This window comes from Amia ocellicauda, chromosome 8 (assembly GCF_036373705.1).
Source record: "Amia ocellicauda isolate fAmiCal2 chromosome 8, fAmiCal2.hap1, whole genome shotgun sequence".
Lineage (NCBI taxonomy): Eukaryota > Metazoa > Chordata > Actinopteri > Amiiformes > Amiidae > Amia > Amia ocellicauda.
Window position 1 is genome coordinate 4,089,060 of NC_089857.1, and position 21,785 is coordinate 4,110,844.

The 21,785-nt window shown below is 41.2% G+C and overlaps 1 protein-coding gene across 1 annotated transcript; it reads left to right on the forward strand.

The window, feature by feature from the left end:
* The first annotated feature begins 3,022 nt into the window (after window positions 1–3,022).
* LOC136755203 (arrestin domain-containing protein 3) lies at window positions 3,023–5,340 on the forward strand. Its single transcript, XM_066711687.1, has 4 exons — window positions 3,023–3,501; window positions 4,063–4,123; window positions 4,577–4,724; window positions 5,040–5,340. Exons 1-4 carry the CDS (start codon window positions 3,243–3,245, stop codon window positions 5,196–5,198), a joined length of 627 nt encoding a protein of 208 aa, XP_066567784.1. The 5' UTR covers window positions 3,023–3,242; the 3' UTR covers window positions 5,199–5,340.
* The last annotated feature ends 16,445 nt before the right edge of the window (window positions 5,341–21,785 follow it).

Consider the following 21,785-nt stretch of genomic DNA (forward strand, 5'->3'; position numbering starts at 1 on the left):
GTTTGCTGAGACAACCCCGCCGCTCAACTTCGTGGCAACGTGTGTTAGCTGGGGACAAACCACAGCACTGTTGATTTGGGTCTGGGATCTCAGTTGATCTCAGCTATGTCTTGAGCCTTCTCAGGGCATTAAAACTTCTCTGCTTCGGCTGAGGAAATGGGGACAATTAACAGCCACCTGACGAGCTTCAACATGAGAAAACAAAGCTCACACTTCTGTTGGCAGTTCTCTGTGTTTCTCATTGGCCTCAGCACAAGAGTTGTATGAGTACTTTGACAGGAAATTGGCAACTTTTTTTAACTACTTTAATGTCGACTTTTTGTTTTAGGTGACCGTGACATGTTGAATCACTGAAGAGTAGCGTTATTTAGAAGCTATAGTTAAGATACTAGTAGCCTACTGTTAAATATATTAAGTTTGCTCAGTGTATCCAATTAAGCTTATGTGGAGGTTATACAGGAAAAAAAAAATTATAACACTGAATTTGAAAAACAGTTTGCATAAATTATGGATCCCAGAGTGTTGTTGGTGTATCCATAATACTACATGAATGTATTAGTTGTTCTTAAGAAAAAGTTTTGCCAAGATAGTTACAATCATTTAGCTACATGAAAAAATAAATAAAAAAGGCAAACAAAATGTTAGGGTATATTGTCAAAAGTGTAGAATTTAAAACAAAGGCATAATGTTCAGACAATGCACTAGTTAGAGCTCATCTGGAATACTGTGTACAGTTCTGGGATCCACACTTCAAGAAAGATATCGCTGCTCTAGAGGCAGTTCAGAGGAGAGCAACCAGACTTATTCCAGGTTTGAAGGGAATGTCCTACTGAGAGACTGAGGAACTGAACCTTTTCACCCTGGAACAGAGGAGACTACGTGGGGACTTGATTCAAGTCTTCAAAATCATGAAAGGCATCACCCACATCAAACCAGAGGAGCTTTTCCCGATCTGCAGTGACACACGGACCCGGGGACACAAATCAAAAATGGGCGTCAAGGCATTCAAGACAGAAAACAGGAGACACTTCTTCATACAGAGAGTTGTTACAATCTGGAACAAACTCCCCAGCGATGTGGTTGAACTCGGGACATTCAAAAATAGACTGGATAGGATCCTTGGATCACTTAGTTATTAATGGACACCAAACGAGCACGATGGGTCGAATGGCCTCCTCTCGTTCATAAACTTTCTTATGTTCTTATGTTCTTCTATGTAGAATACAACTGTAGGCTATATGTCATACTGATATGCTACATACTCTGCTACACACAGGACAAACATGCACTTTTAATAACGGAACTGCGAGTTTAATTATCCCGCAGATAAATAATAATGGAAAATATCTAAGATAGTCTACCTAACGTAATGTCAATGTTAATCAGCACCATGATACATACAAGTCATACACATTTGTTATTTTTGTAAACGCATCGCTCAAAAAAGAAACCCAGATCGCACATGACGTTGGCCCGACGTCGGCATATGGTTGACATGGTCGGACACCAGTATGGTCAGGGGGGAGACATACACCGATCAGCCATAACATTATGACCACCTGCCTAATATTGTATAGGTCCCCCTTTTGCCACCAAAACAGCCCTGACCCATCGAGGCAAGGACTCCACTAGACCTCTGAAGGTGTGCTGTGTTATCTGGCACCAAGACGTTAGCAGCAGATCCTTTAAGTCCTGTAAGTTGCGAGGTGGGGCCTCCATGGATCGGACTTGTTTGTCCAGCACATCCCACAGATGCTCGATTGGATTGAGATCTGGGGAATTTGGAGGCCAAGTCAACACCTTGAACTCGTGATTCATCAGACCAGGCCACCTTCTTCCATTGCTCTGTGGTCCAGTTCTGATGTTCACGTGCCCATTGTAGGCGCTTTCGGCAGTGGACATGTTTAAATGTACTGTTTAAATTTACTGAAAAGTCGAAAATTTAATTGTATCAATTACAGGGTTGTATGTCTGACTGTGGTTGTTTTCTGAATTTCAGTTTTAAAATATCAAATGATAGGCTTTTTATTTTCTGTGTATGATTTAAAATGAATGTAAATAACAATATACAGCCAGTTGGGTAATTAATTATGTAGCGAATGTATTTCAATTTGTAACTAATTTGTCAGAAGTGTTCATTTTCTTCGCATAGTATTTTTCTTCAGTGAGCCGGTTTCTTTACATTCAGGCATAGGGTGTGCGATGCCACAGAAACGAGTTGTGTGTTTGTATTTGTAAGAGCCTGAGACACTGAATTAGCCACAAATGTAACTTAATGGCTACAGGACAGAAGGGAACATTCACATAACTATGTAAAACGTGTTCAAAACTGACAATTAAAAATATAGTTATAGAAATGAATAAGGCTTATTGATTGCCTTGTAGTTTCATACAATCAGTGTGTCGCCCCGCAGTGTACAGAGCTGCTCTGTTCATACAATCAGTGTGTCGCCCCGCAGTGTACAGAGCTGCTCTGCTCATACCATCAGTGTGTCGCCCCGCACTGCACAGAGCTGCTCTGTTCATACAATCAGTGTGTCGCCCCGCACTGCACAGAGCTGCTCTGTTCATACAATCAGTGTGTCGCCCCGCACTGCACAGAGCTGCTCTGTTCATACAATCAGTGTGTCGCCCCGCACTGCACAGAGCTGCTCTGTTCATACAATCAGTGTGTCGCCCCGCACTGCACAGAGTTGCTCTGCTCATACAATCAGTGTGTCGCCCCGCAGTGTACAGAGCTGCTCTGTTCATACAATCAGTGTGTCGCCCCGCAGTGTACAGAGCTGCTCTGTTCATACAATCAGTGTGTCGCCCCGCAGTGTACAGAGCTGCTCTGCTCATACAATCAGTGTGTCGCCCCGCAGTGTACAGAGCTGCTCTGTTCATACAATCAGTGTGTCGCCCCGCTTCTAGGTGCCAGTTACGCTGGATGTAACCGATCCGGTGTTCAGCGGGAGGGGACTTATTCCTTGGAGATCATGATTACAATAATCCCCTTAGCAATTATGCAACCACTCATTTTTGTATTCTTCCAGAAGTGGGTTGTGGCTCAAAACAAGGAAGTTGTATCTGAGAAGTTTTGTTTGATCACATTTTCTTAGAACGCAAGTTGAAAGTAGTTTGATAACAGACATGTGAGGTGTTTTTATACTTTATACTTATTTACTCACTAGGCTATTACACGCAAGGAACTCTTTTTAACTTGTAGCAGCATTACAGTGTTTATATGATTTATCCTCAAGATGTTCAAGGGAACGGTGACCAATCTGTCAATCAGCTACGATGCTCTGAACGAGAGCAATACGTTTTCCAGAGGAGATGTTATATCAGGACGAGTGACTTTTGACGTTTCAAAGGAGATCAAGGTGGAGTATCTCACAGTTAGTGCGAAAGGAAAAGCTTCGGTTCACTGGACTGAAAGATATGGCAGACATACAGCTTTTTATAAAGCAAAAGAAAGGTACATCAAACTGGAAAATATAATCATAAAACAAAACTCTGGTAAGACATTACACATTATATCTGTATTTCCTAGCTGAAGAGTTTTAAATGTGTATATTGTATGGGCCGCCACATGTAAAACAGCGCATTTTTTCCGAGTGTCTTTTTTCACAGATTTTGCTCGCAGTCAATGTTAAATTGGTACCTTTGTTTTTATAAAAAGTGTGTGGTGTTTTACATTTGGCGCCCCATAATATTGTGGTTAACTTCGAGGGAATATATTTAAACCACTCAAAACCGGATCATGGTTTATTAGCAATATAAATTGGATATGTTACCTGATCTTTTGTAAACATGCGTTGCAGTATCTCTGGTTACAACCATGAAGGTCATTTCTGTTATCCATTTTTATTTCATCTGAAAATCCCTCCACCTGAGCATCACGTAGCACAGATGATCAGGCCAGTCTGAGAATTGACACGTTGCCACTCTGATGCGCATGTTTTCAAACACACAGCAATACGAGCTCACAGGTGCTTTACATGTACAAGTCTAATACTTGTGTTTGTTTGTTTTAATTAAAATGTTAAATGTTATTTATCGATTTACTCCCTCCCCCAGAACAAAATAACCTACAGCCAGGAACCCACGTGTACTCATTCACTTTTCAAATTCCCATGATGTAAGTAAGAAACTGAATTAAATTAAAGACGTGTCATAATGCACATTTCTCATGCCTCTCTGGAAGAAGAAGAAGAAGAAGAAGAACAAGAAATACAGGAAGAGCTACATTACTGAAGTTTGTTTGCTCTCACACTGTGCATTTTAGTGTTTTGAATTGCATTGTGGTGTCAGGACATATACTGTGCAACTGGAAATATGATTTCTCTTAAGTGCAAGAAAGTCCTTAATGATTTTCAATGTATATACACAGAGACATCTACAAATAATAATTTTGGAGGTCGGGCCAAACTTTTTTTTTTTCTCCAAATACAAATTTAAAAATCTTTTTTTTTTTTAAAGTAACATTGATATTTTGGTCATCAAGAATAAATCTGTAAAAAATCTTGACTCCTAAATGTGTTGCAGGTGTGGTAATAACGTATGTATATATCCCCCCCTCTTTCTAAAATAGAGAATTACCACCATCCTTTGTAGGGAAGCATGGCAACATGGTTTACCAGCTTGAGGCCAAATTACACAGACCATGGCATCTGCCCAACACATCTGTTAAGGGGTTCACTGTCATCAATCCTGTTAACATCCAAAGTCCTGAACTGCTGGTATCACTTTCCTATATTGTAGTTTCACATTCGAAACATTGCAAATAAATGTAATTTCCTATAGGTTAATTACTTATGTGTTGCAATGATTGTATTGTCTTTGCACATTTTGTCACTGTATCAAACTACAGTACTGGAGCAAATTGTAACTCAGCAGTCTGCCATCATGTGAAGAAATACATGCGCTTAACAACATTAAAAACACACTCCAGTAATGTTATCTCTCTTGTTCAGTCTTATCAGCATAAACAAATACTGTATGTAATGTTGCTTTCTACAGCTATCACACATTTCTCACCTGTTCTGTTTTTGCAGGCCCCACAGATGGCTTCGAAAAACAAGACTGTGTGTTGCCTGTGCTGTGCTTCGGGTCCCATCGCCTTAAATGCCAGAATTGAAAGGAGGGCCTTCACCCTCGGTAAAAACGACACAACAGTTCTGCATCTGTTACTCCTGAACGGACAGTTGTTCTGAAGCTACTGTATGAAAATGCTTGCCTAGAAATTGCATCCAGAAGAGCACACTGACACAGATAACAATCTTTATGAAGGGTTTCCCTTGCAATTGCAGCAGTGCATTATTACCTGAATTAAATACCCCTGAAATCTGTTAAGAATACTGCTTCTTTGCGTCTTCATTTTATATAACATCAAGCTCCACTTGTACCCCAAATGTGTACCTCAAGTCTGTTTTCTTCACTTTATCATATAACAAAATTGATCAGAAACCAGCATCACCTCCAGTGAATGCCTGGAGAAACCCAGAAATAAAGCCTTCATTAACCATTTGTTCATGTAAATGAACCCTTACTGGTCTATGCTTCCAACCAACAGGTGAATCAATAAGAATCTTTGCGGAAATAGAGAATGGCTCCACCCGGACCATAAGACCAAAGGCATACATTCAGCAAAAACAGACCTTCTATGCTGAAGGAAATGAAATGTTCTATGTTAGAAAAATTGTCAGCGTGGAAGGAGAGCCTTTCTTTTCTGGAAAAACAGGAACATGGAGTGGAGAGTTGCCCAGAATACCTTTCAACACCTCCTTTTCAATCCAGAACTGCCAGATTTTGAAAGTGGAATACCTAGTTGTGGTGCGTATGGGCGTTTTTAATTCTAGCCTGCTCTAGTTGCACCTTTTTCTAAGACTACATTTTCTTTTATTTTCCTATATTGAATTTTTTTACATGTAATTGAAGGAGACTCCTATTTTAGGCCATAATTTATATGTATTATCAGGTTATAAAGTCTTGTAAGTGTTTGAAGGTTTAAAAAAAAATGCAAATGTGTGTGTGTGTGTGTGTGTGTGTGTGTATGTGTGACAGACCCCTGACCAATTCTCTCATATTAGTGAATTACAAATGGTACATTGAAATGTCATTCTGTTTGATATTTTATTTTAAAACACTGAAGCTCTAAGTCAATTATTGTAAGGTGACATTGGTTAAACAATTAAACACTGAAATATATTGCTTGCATAAATATTCAACCCCTACATATTAATATTTGGTGGAGCCACCTTTTCGCTGCAATAACAGCATCAATAAGTCTTTTTGGTACCAGGTTTGCACAGTGTCAGAGTGATTTCAGCCCATTCTTCTTGGCAAATTTCCTCCAGGTAGTTCAGTTGGTTGGACAATGCTAGTGGACTGCAATGTTGAAATAGTGCCACAGATTCTCAATAAGATTGAAATCAGGACTTTGACTTGGCCACTGTAGGACATTCACCCATAGGCGGATTTCCCAGGTGGGGATGGGGGGACACACGTCCCCCCCATCCTGGGAAAAATATGATTTGTACCCCCAATATATCATTGTAAACACAACTATGTAGTTTAAATAATATTAATAATATGCAAGGAAAGCACTTGTGCTGATTATACACTTAATTGCGTATTTTTAAGTTTAAAGATTGCGACCCCCTGCCCTTTGCCTCACAATGGTTTGATCCACTGCCTCCCACCCTCAGCTGTGGCACATGATGCAGATACAGTGCATGTGTGGGAATCTGACAGAGTCTGTTGTTGGTCGCTGACCTCCAGTAAGTAGATCAAACAAAGGATATGTTAGACATTGCTTTACTTCTACCAAACAATACAATGAAACACATTGATAACCATCACCAGTCTTCATTTTTGCTGCACTGAATTACAGGTCACTCTTTATGTTAGCTAGCGGTTAGCTGACGTTTGCTAGCTAACTACAGTGTGTAGTATGATACTTATTCTTTTGTTTAGTAGTTTTCAGTTTTTAGTACATGACAGTACAATTACTAATTATTTATTGTTATTTTATTTAAAATTGCATACTTTGTGTGACATACTTGTCCATATCTGTTGTTTGAAGAGTTGAGACACTGACTGAACGATAAATACGTTTTTTTGAAGGATATTTTGGTTGATTTATTTGGGTTATTCATTGAAGTAGTTCTTTCGGTTTTAGAACTGTACTTATTTTGAGCTCTTTGTTCTTGTAAAGCTGTTGTAGTAGACTCAAGCCAGTGGCACATATTTAAAGACTACATAAATGTATCATAAAAAGTAAAATAAAAAGGTCAATTCAATACTGAGACCAACTTTGTGATGGTTCTCAATGGAGATTCTTTTACATGAGATCGCACCATGCTCATTGTATTTACAAAAACTGCTCCCATACACAGTGTACAGTACCATTGCCACCTATTGGCCTTTCTTGGTATTGCTGGTTGTAAATACAAATACCTGCATACATACCAGACTGATAAGGAACACTGCTATTACATATTACTACTAGTAGTATTATAATGATTTAAACATTTGAACAGATTAGGACAACCCTTCAGTTAACTACCTATCAATTATCCAGTAGTATATTGAGGAACAATAATAAATACATTTAAATTATTATAACGTAGGCTATTTGTTACAGCACTACTTTTGGTGTCCCCCTCAGGAATTGCTCTTGAGAAAAGTTCATGTAATTGTCCCCTCAAAAGTTGATATCAGATTTACACTTTACACGCTGCATTCACCTTTTTGTTCTGGAGTCACTCCAATGTTGCTTTGGCCTTATGCTGGGGATCATTGTCCTGCTGAAAGGTGAATTTCCTCTCCCAAGTTTCAGTTTTTTAGTGGACTGCAACAGGTTCTCTTTCAGTATTTCCCTGTATTTTGCTCCATCCTTTCTTTCTTCAATTTTAACAAGATGCCCATTCCCCACTGTTGAGAAGCATCCCCACATCATGATGCTGCCACCACCACACTTCACTGTAGGGATGGTGTGTCTTGAGGCATGGGCAGTGTTAGGTTTGCATCACACATAGCGTTTTGAGTTTTGGCCAAAAAGCTCTATCTTTGTCTGAATACAAAACCTTTGATTGTTGGCCTTTCTGTGTCTTCTCTCACAAGTCACATTCTTGTTAGAGCATTTCAAACACAACAAAAAATGAATGTATCATTTTAAATTCAGTAATATGAGAGAATTGGTCAGGGGTCTGAATATATTTGTAAGGCATTGTGTGATTATATATATATATATATATATATATATGTGTTAAAGGATAAAATTAAAGGAAAAACCAACATAAAGTGTCTCAGTAAGGTGTTGGGCACCACGATCCACCAGAACAGCTTCAATGCTCTTGGCACAGATTCTACGAGTCTCTGAACTCTACTGGAGGGATGAACACAATTCTTCCAAAAGATATTCCCTCTTTTGGTGTTTTGATGATGATGGTGGAGAGTGCTGTCTAATACGATGGTCTAAAATCTCCCGTTCAATTGGGTTGAAATCTGGTGACTGTGAAGGCCATAGCATATGATTCACATCATTTTCATAAACCATCCAGTGACCCCTCGTGCCCTGTGGATGGGGGCATTGTTATCCTGGAAAAGAACATTGCCATCAGGATAGAAATATGTCACCATAGGATAAAGGTGATCACTCAGAATAACTTTGTAATGATTTGCAGTGACCCTTCCCTCTAAGGGGACAAGTGGACCCAAACCATACCAGGACAATGCCCCCCACAGCATAACAGAGCCTCCGGACCCCCTCACTGTAGGGGTCAAGCAGTCAGGCCTGTACCGTTCTCTTGGCGTCGCCCACTTGTTGAGAAGGATGACTCATCACTTTTTTCCACATCTCTGTCGACCAGTGCCTATGGTTTTTGCACCACTGAACTCTCCTCTTACCATCTCCTCTTGCTATCATGATCCAAAATCGAGGTCAGCTGGGCCTGCTCAGTATTTTTATAAATGCCCCAGAGCATGATAGGATGTTAATTGCTTAATTGTATCATGCAGTACACCTGTTTGGAGGCATCTGCATTCATTATGTTCCTCCACTCATTGATTCAGGTTTTTCCCTTAATTTGTCACCCGTCTGTATGTGTGTGTGTGTTTTGTTCATATATTAGGGTGAAAGGGTGAACACCTCCATTTGCCCAGTATATGTCCTGACACTACACTACAATTTAAAGTGTGTAGTGTTTGTTGTCTGCCATGGCTTTATCTTTATGCTTTATGTTGTAATCTGAATTTCCTTAATGACCATAAAGTATTGTAATCAAGTATAATTTGGTGGAAAGTCAAATTACTCAGTTGATAACACCTGACTGTGTGATCGAGGTTTGATTGCAGCTGTTTCTTTTACAGGTTTATGTGGCTATTCCTGCTGCGATAGATCTTTCTGTTGAGTTCCCAGTGATTATCTCCTCCTTCCCCATGGACTACCCCATCTACATGTAGACCTTCCTTGTGAACTTGCACTCAGTGCTAGAGTTCTCTTCTAGATTGTTGAGAAACTGGGTGGCATTCCCTTACCAAAATATACACCTTCTGGCCAACTGTTGTGGCGAGTTTTCTGCAAACTTGCTGCAAACTTGTGGTGAATGTTAGCGGAAAACTTACTGCAAGTTCACTTTTTCATATGCAAATTAGCTGTTCTGGCTAACAGTAGTGGCAATCTTCTGGCTAACAGATAATTTGTCAGGTTAATGTTCCATAGTCTACTGGTACTTCAAACAAACCGCTTGTAACAAGAAGTTAACTAATTATTTCTTGATCCATATTTTGATAGTCTTTACCAGTCTAAAAGGTTATTTGAATGTTTGCTTCAAAGATTACACATTTTAGAGTAGTCAATAACAGCCAAGTTCTAATTGTTTAAGTGGCAGGTAATTCCTATACATCCTCTGTAAAATAATATCACATTGAAAACTACATTTAAAATTGTATTCAATACATAAATGAAAGTATAACAGATGAAGTTTTAAATGTAAAAACATGTTTCTACCATATTATGATAATAAAACAATTTAAATTAAACTATAGCAACAAAATATCCTTCACATACTTGAAATAAGAGTAGATAAAATAACTGTCTGACATAAATCATAACATACTGAAAACTATCTGTAAACTTTTATCCAGTAGAACATTAGGAAAAACATAAATATATATATATACTTGTAGCATAAGGTACACTTATAAATTTCAGTTCAAATAAGTGAATTTAAGTATCACATTATCAAGAATCCTAGAATCTTGTAGAACTCAATTTCTGCAATAATTGCAGACACCAATTCCAAAGATTTAAATTCTAATTAAAAAAAAAAAACAAAGATAAAATGTAGCACTACACTAGTTATCCAAAAAGGGAAAAACTAATTAAAATTCACTCAAGGTCAACAAATCAAAGACAAATCACTTTCGTGACCAAATCAAAGACCATGGAATGGCATATGATAACACACAAAACGTTACACAAAATTACAAACACATTGACTACCAGTTAGTAAGACGAAGGTGAGTCTCTCATTAATATTGTTAGTCGGACATTAAATAACTAATGCAGATTAGTATTTAAGTCAAATAACTTCTCATTATATATATATATACACTCACCTAAAGGATTATTAGGAACACCATACTAATACTGTGTTTGACCCCCTTTGGCCTTCAGAACTGCCTTAATTCTACGTGGCATTGATTCAACAAGGTGCTGAAAGCATTCTTTAGAAATGTTGGCCCATATTGATAGGATAGCATCTTGCAGTTGATGGAGATTTGTGGGATGCACATCCAGGGCACGAAGCTCCCGTTCCACCACATCCCAAAGATGCTCTATTGGGTTGAGATCTGGTGACTGTGGGGGCCAGTTTAGTACAGTGAACTCATTGTCATGTTCAAGAAACCAATTTGAAATGATTCGACCGTTGTGACATGGTGAATTATCCTGCTGGAAGTAGCCATCAGAGGATGGGTACATGGTGGTCATAAAGGGATGGACATGGTCAGAAACAATGCTCAGGTAGGCCGTGGCATTTAAACGATGCCCAATTGGCACTAAGGGGCCTAAAGTGTGCCAAGAAAACATCCCCCACACCATTACACCACCACCACCAGCCTGCACAGTGGTAACAAAGCATGATGGATCCATGTTCTCGTTCTGTTTACGCCTAATTCTGACTCTACCATCTGAATGTCTCAACAGAAATCGAGACTCATCAGACCAGGCAACATTTTTCCAGTCTTCAACTGTCCAATTTTGGTGAGCTTGTGCAAATTGTAGCCTCTTTTTCCTATTTGTAGTGGAGATAAGTGGTACCCAGTGGGGTCTTCTGCTGTTGTAGCCCATCCGCCTCAAGGTTGTACGTGTTGTGGCTTCACAAATGCTTTGCTGCATACCTCGGTTGTAACGAGTGGTTATTTCAGTCAAAGTTGCTCTCCTATCAGCTTGAATCAGTCGGCCCATTCTCCTCTGACCTCTAGCATCAACAAGGCATTTTCGCCCACAGGACTGCCGCATACTGGATGTTTTTCCCTTTTCACACCATTCTTTGTAAACCCTAGAAATGGTTGTGCATGAAAATCCCAGTAACTGAGCAGATTGTGAAATACTCAGACCGGCCCGTCTGGCACCAACAACCATGCCACGCTCAAAATTGCTTAAATCACCTTTCTTTCCCATTCAGACATTCAGTTTGGAGTTCAGGAGATTGTCTTGACCAGGACCACACCCCTAAATGCATTGAAGCAACTGCCATGTGATTGTTTGGTTAGATAATTGCATTAATGAGAAATTGAACAGGTGTTCCTAATAATCCTTTAGGTGAGTGTATATATATGTCTCATTTATGTTTGGGTGCCGAGAAAGATCCTATCATTTCTTGTTACCACAATTCTCCCTAATTGATTACTGTTCAATGATTAAGGAGGAATGAGAAGATATTTCTCGGCGTTGACAGATTTTATTTCTAAAATCATCAAACAAAACTGTTTAATGCAGCACTCATTTATATTTAAGAAAATACTAAATGACATTACCCATTCTAAAGTTTATGACTCAAAGAATAAAATTTCTTATTGATTTCTCAAATGTAATGAATAATAAACTCAAAACTGTAAAGCTTATATGAACTTCGTTGCAGAGAAGCCTCTCTGCCTTCGGGATCAGATAAAAACACACGGCACAAGGTCCATGTGGTTTGGAACAAAGGCAGTCCAGTTCAGCTTTGTCCAATAACTTCCACTCAGTCGATACACCTGGAAGTTGGGGTTTCGCAAAAGTAGTCTTTTCCAAACAGATTTACCACTGGTTTTAAGGCTCCAAGGTTGTGCACAAAATCTTCTTTGCAAGCAGGGTTTCCACTGTAGTTACTTGAAGACAAAGTCTTTGAGGAAAGCAGGGCCCTGTTCGTTTCCAAGGGTCAAGTATTGCAGTCGACTTAGTCAATTGTCCAGCTGTAAAACTCCACTGATCAGATGGGTACAGGTGGGCAGGCGCAGTTTCTAAAGTACTTTACTTAATAAAGTCCTTTAAAAGAATTCTTTGTACGGCTCAATCTCCTTCTCCCAGTTTAACTCTTCTGTTGCTGGCAAAGACTTGGTTGGTTTCTGGTTCCGGTTCTGGCAACAGAGCTACAGCTACAGTCTAGCTACATAGACTGATCATTTCTTTGTCAGTGGGCAAAAGTACAAAATCAGCAGGGGATCAAATACTTTTTTCCCTCACTGTATTTAGTAATATATATTTATTTAACTGTCGATTTTGGAGAAAAGTCTGCAATCAATTGTTTGGGAGCATTCATCTTTGTTAAGTGCAGAACCACAAGGTTTAATTGGCTTTATTCTATTATGCATTTAAAGCATTGTGTAGAAAAAACACATTTGTGGCTGTTTACAACGTAATGTTCATTCGAGACTGCAATAATCTGCATACCAGTCTCAAAATAAACATGAATTACCGGTTATGATCGGTGTTGATTTTACTTATAATATGTAAAGGGTGTGAGTAGTTGTAATTGTCTATACTCAAGAATACATATTGTTTTTATCTCCCCATTAAATACAACTACGAAATCACAGTGATAATAGTCATATTTCCCTATTATTATTATTATTATTATTATCATCATCATGATGGTTAAATAAATTCAGTGCACATATACTTTAATTTTCTCATAAAATAAAAAAGCTGTGCTGTTTGCCAGACATTCACCACACTGTTTTCCAGAAGTTCAATTAAATATTCTGGAAAACACTTCTGCAAATTTGCAGCAAACTTTTAATTTCTTTAAGGGATGGTGGGTAGTGGTTAGCGTTGTTGCCTCACAGCTCCAGGGGTCCTGGGTTCACGTCTTGCCTCAGGGTGCCTGTCTGTGTGGAGTTTGCATGTTCTGGGCAATCTGGTTTCCTCCCACTGTCCAAAGACATGCAAGTTAGGTTAATTGGCTACACTAAATTGCCAGCAATGGACTGGTGTCCCATCCTGGGTGTATTTCTACCTTTGGTGTACTTCACAACCCAAATGGATGGATTGTTCAGAAAGTGTTGCAGAGTTGCATATAACCATGCACTAAGAACAGTGTTGAAGGTTGCTTTACAAAATTGCATTGAAATCTATAGACTGTTACCCAAATGTGTATGTTCTTTTACACATTTGTTTGCCTTAATTGCTGCAATTTATATGATAGAGGACTCATTCGAGTTACTTGATAAAACAGAGGAAAGAAGACAAGATTTATGCAATTGAATATCTCTATAGATCAGTACTATATTGTGCTGAATTTCAAAAGGTGACTTTTGCTGTGGAATCATTAGGCTCATTAGTATGCACGCCGTGCGCAGGGGCTGCTGGGAACCAGCCCGCTGGACATTAAAGTGGACATTATGGGATGTTTGAGGTTTGGGGTTGTTTATTAGTGTACTGCATTATGGTCCCCCATGCTCTCCCACTGTGTATCCCTCTGTCTAGTGTTCTGTTTCCCCCCCTGAGTTTCCTCATTTGGGCTGGAAACAGCCCTCCCCATCTTGCGTGTCTTTCCCCAGTTCCTTCCGCTGCCTATTCCTACATTCATAAAGGTGGGTTGTAAGTGCATGTGTTGGGGTAAAATTGCCCCCTATGTATTGTATATACGTAGGAATGATCTTCCCCCCAGACAAGGTCATCGCAAAATTAGTGACCCGAATTATATTTCGGTTTGTCTGGGGGAGCAAAATGGAGAGGCTGAAAAGAGTACAGATGGTGAAGGGTACCCTGGATGGAGGCAGGGGGGTCCCGGACGTTGTGCGGCTGATAAAGGCGCAGGGGCTGGCCTATGTAGTAAAGAACATCCAGGCTGCTGGCAAGAAAGTGAGTTTTATGAACCGCTTTTATTTTGCCAGCAGCCTGAGACCATTCGGCCTCTGCGCCATGGATAACACCAGGCCGCACTCGTGGGATCCCCCGCCGTTCTACAGGGCGCTCCGAGCCTTTGCGCTCGAAGTAGGCCTCCATAAAGTCGTGCTGGCCTCCTGGGATTATAAGACCATCTGTAGCCAGATGAGATCTGCCCAGGAGACCAGCCGGATAGAAGATTTCCCTCCCGAAACCTGCCAGTTTATCTGGGCTAACGCTACGCACGTTTGCCTCACGAACACGCAGAAAGATGTCTCCTGGATGGCTGTGAGTCGGTGTCTCCCCACCCGAGTGTTCATGCACAGAAGGGGCATAGCTCCTTATGACACCTGCCCCTATAAGGGTTGCCTGGGGAAGGAGACGGAGGCTCACATCTTTAGTGAGTGCCCCTCCGCCCACAGGGTCTGGCTCCTGTTTTCTCCGTTCCTCCACAGGTTTGCCGTTCCTGCGCGGGCGACCGCCCAGCAGATCCTGTACGGTCCGGCCAGGGGAATATCAACATCTACCCTGAGGTGCTGGTGGCGTGTCGTCTGCGCAGTGAAGCAGGCACTGTGGGAGGGACGGAACATCTGTCTGTTCAACAAGCAGGAGCTGGACCCGATCGTCATCGCGCGGAGGGGCATGGTGTTTGTAAGAGACTATGTCAATCTGGAGGTCCATCAGAGGGGCAAGGAGGAAGCCTACAAGAACTGGCGTATACAAGATCTGGGGGAGCTCAGGATCCCATGATGGGACCCACCTCCGGGGACGGTCAGTTCCCCCTGCTGGAGCCCGAGTCCAAGATCTTTTAAAGATTTTACGGATGATTGTTTTTAAAAAGATTTTAAAAACGAATCTTAATTGTTTTTAAAGATTTAGTTGCTTTTAAATCACATTGTTTAGGGTTTTTGGTATAGTTTTGTTATATTCTGTTGTCAAATACATTGACCGTTTTGGGTTTAATTTAAAATGCATTGGACCTTTTTTGTTTGTTTTTTATTTTTTCCTTTTTAATTGTTTCTTTATTTTGTTCAATGCATTTTCAGTTATTTTCAATGTATTTGACTTTTTTGTTGGTGAGTAGTTTTTGCTTTTATCACGTTTGTTTTGTTGTTTTGGGCACGTTTATTTTAAAGTTAATTGTTTTTGTTCTTGTTAAAATCACAGATTTTAAAAAATTTTAAGTGATTTTAAGGATTGATTTTAAAGATTTTAATCATAAGTATTAAAAAAATTGAATTGTTATTATTTTATGAAACGAAAAATACTAAATTCAATAAAATAGTATGTATTGTATATACCCACTGTATAATACTCTGCATGTTGGGAGAACAGAGTACAAGGATTTTTATATAACATATTCTACTAACTTTTAGGAATTATTAAGCTTTTTCTGATATTAGGTAGGCATACTGATTATTTAACCTACTGTAACCATGTAATGAAACTTGTCATTATTGCAAAAATAACATACTCGCGCATAACTGTGTTTCTGGGTTAGTCTAGACACTTGAACCCACGGCCTTCCCCTCGACTATCTTGGAAATGTCAAACCACAATCTCCCTATATTTATATTATATTTTAAGGAACAGCTCAGAGCTGACAACATAAACAATATACATGCTGCTCTTCAGACAAACCAGAAATAAGATAGAGTCCCACGTCATCTACTGCTAGGCAAACCGTGCAGATATGTCAACCGTAACTCTTGAGTGTGTTAGGAGTTAATGATATCAGACACATTCCATGTCTGCCTAGCAACTAGATCTGTAATATGTCCTGCCGTGAAACGAACTTCTGACATGTATAAAACTGTGTGCTGTGGCAGAAGTAAACAGAAAGACAAATGATCTGGCATTGTGTCGGTGACTTTTTTTCTTCCCGAGCTCGTCTCCTGCGGAGGATCCACCATCCTGCACTGACGGCACTGGGTAATCCTAGTCCAGGGGTTATCTTAGTCCAGAGAACCTGAAGGGTTTACTTCTGGTGAAGTGGTTGTACCTTAACAGCATGCAAGAAAATAAAGAGCATTGAATTGATCACAGTCGTGAGTCTCGTGTTTCTGAACCCCTGTTTGGCAGTAAGTTTGAAAACTGTTACAATATATTATTATTATTATTAATATTAATATTATTAATAATAATAATAATAATAATAACAACAACAACATGAAGTATAAACACCATAATATCTGCATTAATATAAAAATGCAACACCAGCACGATAAGCACAGATTACAGATTTCCTTCAAACAAAAAAGTGACAAAAATAGGGACTAAAACAATGTATATATGCATTTATACTAATTTGTTGCACTGAACACATAACAATATAAATGCACAACTTAAATTTCACAGAATTTATTTAACAACAACATCTGAAAAAGGAAGCACTGCCCAAGGGGGAGGGGTTTCTGTGCACTTCTGTAGGAACCCGATCAAAATGTCACTCTATCAAAACTGCCATTGGCTCCTGCGCACGTCACTCAGAACAGGTCCCTTCCCACTTCCTGTTCTATAAAACGCGACCTTGCAACCCTTGGGCAGTGCTTCCTTTTTCAGATAACCAGGGTTGCATTCGCAACCTATCATTATCTTTCAAGTTGGAAGCACTGCCCAAGGGGGAGGGGTTACAGTATATCCAAACCATCGCAAGGGAGGAGGCAGCGAGCTGGTAACTGAGCATGCCCCGAGGCGAACCTACTAGGAGCCGTACCAACACTACGATAGAACCACAGGGGCCCCTTGGGCCACATCTGGGCTGCCCAGATATGAAGACCGCAGTCACGCTGAACTGGGAAGAAATAAGCAATGGTGTATCCACGGGCAACAAAACCTTGTGCCTACCGTGAAGCCTAGTAATAGCGGCCTCCGGCTCTACTAGCAGGGCTAGGAGCAGGGCCAATACCAAGACCACGCAGCCCATGCTCAACATACAGCGGGCTAACCAGACTAGATAGCCACTGCTGGATAGTTAAATTATGAATAATGGAACTATATATACAGCGGACCAACAAGAACCAACTCAACTGCCTTCCGCTGGACACCGCAGCAGTGGCCTCCAGTAAATCTAGCATAGCTAGGGCGGGGCCACAGACTGGCAAAGGAACTATATACATAGTGAAGCACGAGTGCTCTCACTAACAACAGGAGCAGTAGTCCACGCTCAGCTTAATAAGGAGCGGACAAGCTCAACTGTCTATTCTAAAGAACTATATATACTGCGGGGTGCAGCAGCCAATTCATGCACTACACACAGGACACAGGAGCAGGTTATCCACTGCCGCAGCCAGCGGCAACAGATGCTCTACTGATGTCAATAAATTAACTATATACACAGCGGGGCACAAGAGCAAACTCAAAGCCGCTGAATACAGCAGCAGCGGCCCTCAGCACAGCTAGTATAGCCAGGGCGGGGCCAAGGCCTGCTGACAAAGGAACTATGTACAATGGCGGGGTACAGGTACAAAAAACACATGCACTCCCACCTACAGAATGAACTGTATACAAGTCACAGTCTGGTAGGAAGGGATAACGGTTCTGCATTGCTTTTCCCAAGCATGCTCAACAGGGGCAGACAGGGATAGAAAAGCCAGGAGCCAGTGCCTAACAGGCTACTGCGACTCAACTGAAGCCAACACCGGATTCCCAATAGAAGGAACTGGGCCCATCACGTCCAGCCTGTAGAACCGTACAAAGGTGTGTGGTGAGACCCAACTCGCAGCCACACAGATGTCTGCCAGTGGGGCGCATTGAAAAAGTCGAGTCGAGTGGGCCACCAGGTGTTCAGGCACCGGGGTTCCAGTTGACTCATAAGCCATGGTAATGGTGTCCACAATCCAGTGCGAGAGGCGAGAGGCACCTGAAAGCCTGCAGCGGGCATAACAGGTGTAGCCTACTCTCCTCCTCCGAAGAGAAGGGAGGAGTTTAGGCAGCACTGTGGAGTAGTGTTTAGGGCTCTGGACAGTGCTGTTGTACCCTTGAGCAAGGTACTTCACTTAGATTGCTCCAGTAAAATGCCCAGCTGTATAAATGGGTACAAATGTAAGTCGCCCTGGATAAGAGTGTCTGCTAAATGACAAATAATGTAATGTAAATGTAATGAGGATGGAAAGCCATCAACTCAATCGGCCTGTTGATATGGAAAAGAGACAACAATTTTGGGAGGAACGCAGGCTGAAGTGTAACCCTGGAACCATCTCCTGCAAAACGGACAAACGCAGGGTGAACAGACAGGGCGTGTAACTTGCTCACACATTTTGCTGACGTGATTGCCACAAAAACACCATCTTCAGTGACGCTAACCTTAAGTCAACTGACTGCAAGGGCTCAAATGGGGCATTGGAAAGCGTGTCCAGCACTACATCAAGGCGCCATGCGGGCAAAGAAGGAGCGCGGGTACCTTTCAGAAACTGCGCCGCTAAAAAAGCCCGGAGGCTCGCCATCAATCCAGCACACTTGAGTCATTTTCACTTGACGTGCTCTGTCGCAGCGAGGATACATCCCATGGGACCCGAACCACCACTGCAGAGGCCTTAGATGAAGGAGGCCAAGGGGGAGAGTTTGGGATGCAGCCGCTAGATGGCCCAGCAGCCTCTGGCAAAGAGACACCCTGATGCGGGCTCTCAACCGGAAGAGGGAGAGACACGTGCGTATGGAGGTAACTCTCTCTGGCACCAGCGTGGACAGCATGGCAAATGGAACTGCACCTGCTGAGTTGGCACAAGACAGCTCTTCTCTCTGTTGACCCGAAGGCCCAACTCAGAGAGGCGGTCAAGGATCAGGCTTGTGTGACTCTGAACCTGCTCCTTGGAGTTCGAACAGACCAGCCAGTCGTCTAGATAATTTAGGACGCGGACCCCCTGGCAATGCAAGGGGACCAGCACTGCATCCATGCACTTGGAGAAAGTGCGAGGGGCTAGAGACAGGCCGAAAGGGAGAACAGCGAACTCAAACGCTTGGCCTTCGAAGGCGAAGCGGAAAACTTCCTGTGCGCCTGCGCAATGGGGATGTGAAAGTAGGCATCTTTCAAATCCACCAAGGTGAACCAGGCATGGCATGCAGGGTGAGCATCTTGAAACGCAACAACCGGCAATTCAGGTATCTCAGATCCAAGATGGGGCAGAACCGCCATCTTTCTTGGGCACAAAGAAGTATGGGGAATAGAATCCCTCATGCAGCCCCGGAGGGGGCACTTCGCGGATCGCGCGTTTCTCCAAGAGAGTGGTGATTTCGACGCGAAGCGCCGCAGACTGCAACGGGTCCCTCACTTGCGTCCACACCACGCCTCTGAAGGGGGGTGGACAGGTCTGGAACTGTAGGGAATAGCCAACTGTTATAATTTGGAGCACCCAGGAGTCCTGGGTGCGGAGGTGCCAATTGGAGAGTTGCTGGGGGGTGGGCCAGAGGCTGCTGGAACGCTTCAGGGCTGCAGCGCGGGAGGTGGAGGGGGCGGAGGTCCGCTGCCTGGCATTAGGCCTGGCTCTACTGCGGCAGGCCTGGGTAGGCGCCTGCCTGCTGGTGAGTCGCTGGCGCAGGTCAGCAGGAGGGTGGGGCTGCTGCTGCCTGGGGGCTGGCCTTCTAGGCCCTGTAGTTTGGGTGAGGTGAAATAGATTATTTTAGTTGTCAAGGTGGACAATGACCCGAAGCATACTGCAAAAGCAACCCAAGACTTTTCTAATGTAATGAAGTGGAATGTCAATCACCTGACCTGAATCCAACTGAGCATGTATTTCACTTGCTGAAGGCAAAACTGAAGGCAAAACGCCCCAAGAACAAGCAGGAACTAAAGACAGCTGCAGTGCAGGCCTGACAGAGCATCACCAGGGAAGAAACCCAGCATCTGGTGATGTCTATGGGTTCCAGACTTCAGGCAGTCATTGACTGCAAAGGATTTGCAAAAAAGTATTGAAACTCACAAATTAATTCATGATTATGTTAGTTTGTCCAAATACTTTTGGGACGGACCACATATAAAACTGGGTGTAATTCCTACACCATTCACCCAATTTGCATGTAACTACCCTCAAATTAAAGATGAAAGTCTACACTTAAAGCACACCTTGATTGTTTCCTTTCAAATCCATTGTGGTGGCATACAGAGCCAAAATTATGACAATTGTGTCATTGTCCAAATATGTATGGATCTAAATGTATATTTGCACAGACTTATTTACAATTTCATTGTCCTATCACAAAATTGTTTGTTATGGAAATGTTTATACACATCTTGAACTTGTTTCATTTTAGACTTAATTCATTTTATTCACTCAGTGTATTCATTGTATTGTTTTTTTCTGTTTATTCTAGCTATTATTATAAAAAGGGGAATGAAGAAATAGTACAAATACACACATACAATACATCTTTGCTATCTGAATTGAATCAATAAAGTCTTTAGAAATTTGAAAATGTGAAGCTGGTTTACCCAGGGCGATGCTTGGACATTGCACTCTGGCTGTGCTGATGCCTGTGAATTCACCAAATGTGGGAATTTTGGCTGCATCATTTCTGGTAGGGGGGGTAATGTGTTCATGCTCTCCCCCGAGTCCCTGGTCAAATACAGATATGTGCTCTCTTCATCAATATTGAAGAAACTTGTGTGTGGCTTTGCTTTTTGTGTTTTGACTCGTGTGGTTCAGTAGTAACGTCTTTCTTTTGGTTTAGTTTTGTTCTATTTTTTTGTCAAATACATTGTCCGTTTTGGATTTAATTTTAAATGCATTGGACCTTTTTTGTTTGTTTTTTATTTTTTACCTTTTTAATTGTTTCTTTATTTTGTCCAATGCATTTTCAGTTATTTTCAATGTATTTGACTTTTATGTTGGTTAGCAGTTTTGCTTTAATCACGTTTGTTTTGTTGTTTTGTGCACTTGTTTATTTAAAGTTAAGTTTTTTGTTTTGTTTTTGTTAAATCACAAAGATTTAAAAAATTTTAAGTGATCTTAAGAATTGTTTTTTAAAAAAGTTTTTAATCATAAGTATTATTTATTTGAAAAATGTAAAATACTACAAACAATAAAACAGTATTTCTTATAACAAATGCTTTTTATGTATTTTGCATTTTAGTTATTAATTTTAAATATACAATCTATGCTAAACTATCATACAAAGATCAAAGCTCACAAATCAGGAACTTCAACACTCATCTGCACTGTTCATTTCACTTTCATGCAAAGCATGGAAGTGTAAAAACCGGGACAATACATATTCCAATTCTGTCTACTTTATTCTAAAAGATTAAATTAAACCCCATTCAAAGCAAAACACAACACTGAATAAAACCCAATGATATGAGACTTTGTGAATTGGCGCCCTCTGGTGTGCATGTGTGTGATCAGCCATAACATTATGACCACCTGCCTAATATTGTGTAGGTCCCCATTTTGCCACCAAAACAGCCCTGACCCGTCGAGGCATGGAC

Excerpts from the sequence above, each read along its gene's own strand:
- LOC136755203 (XM_066711687.1), top strand. The coding sequence starts at position 3,243 with ATGTTCAAGGGAACGGTGACCAATCTGTCAATCAGCTACGATGCTCTG. Across the intron at positions 3,502-4,062 it reads AATCATAAAACAAAACTCTG|AACAAAATAACCTACAGCCA; the intron begins GTAAGACATTAC and ends TCCCTCCCCCAG. Across the intron at positions 4,124-4,576 it reads ACTTTTCAAATTCCCATGAT|AGAATTACCACCATCCTTTG; the intron begins GTAAGTAAGAAA and ends TTTCTAAAATAG.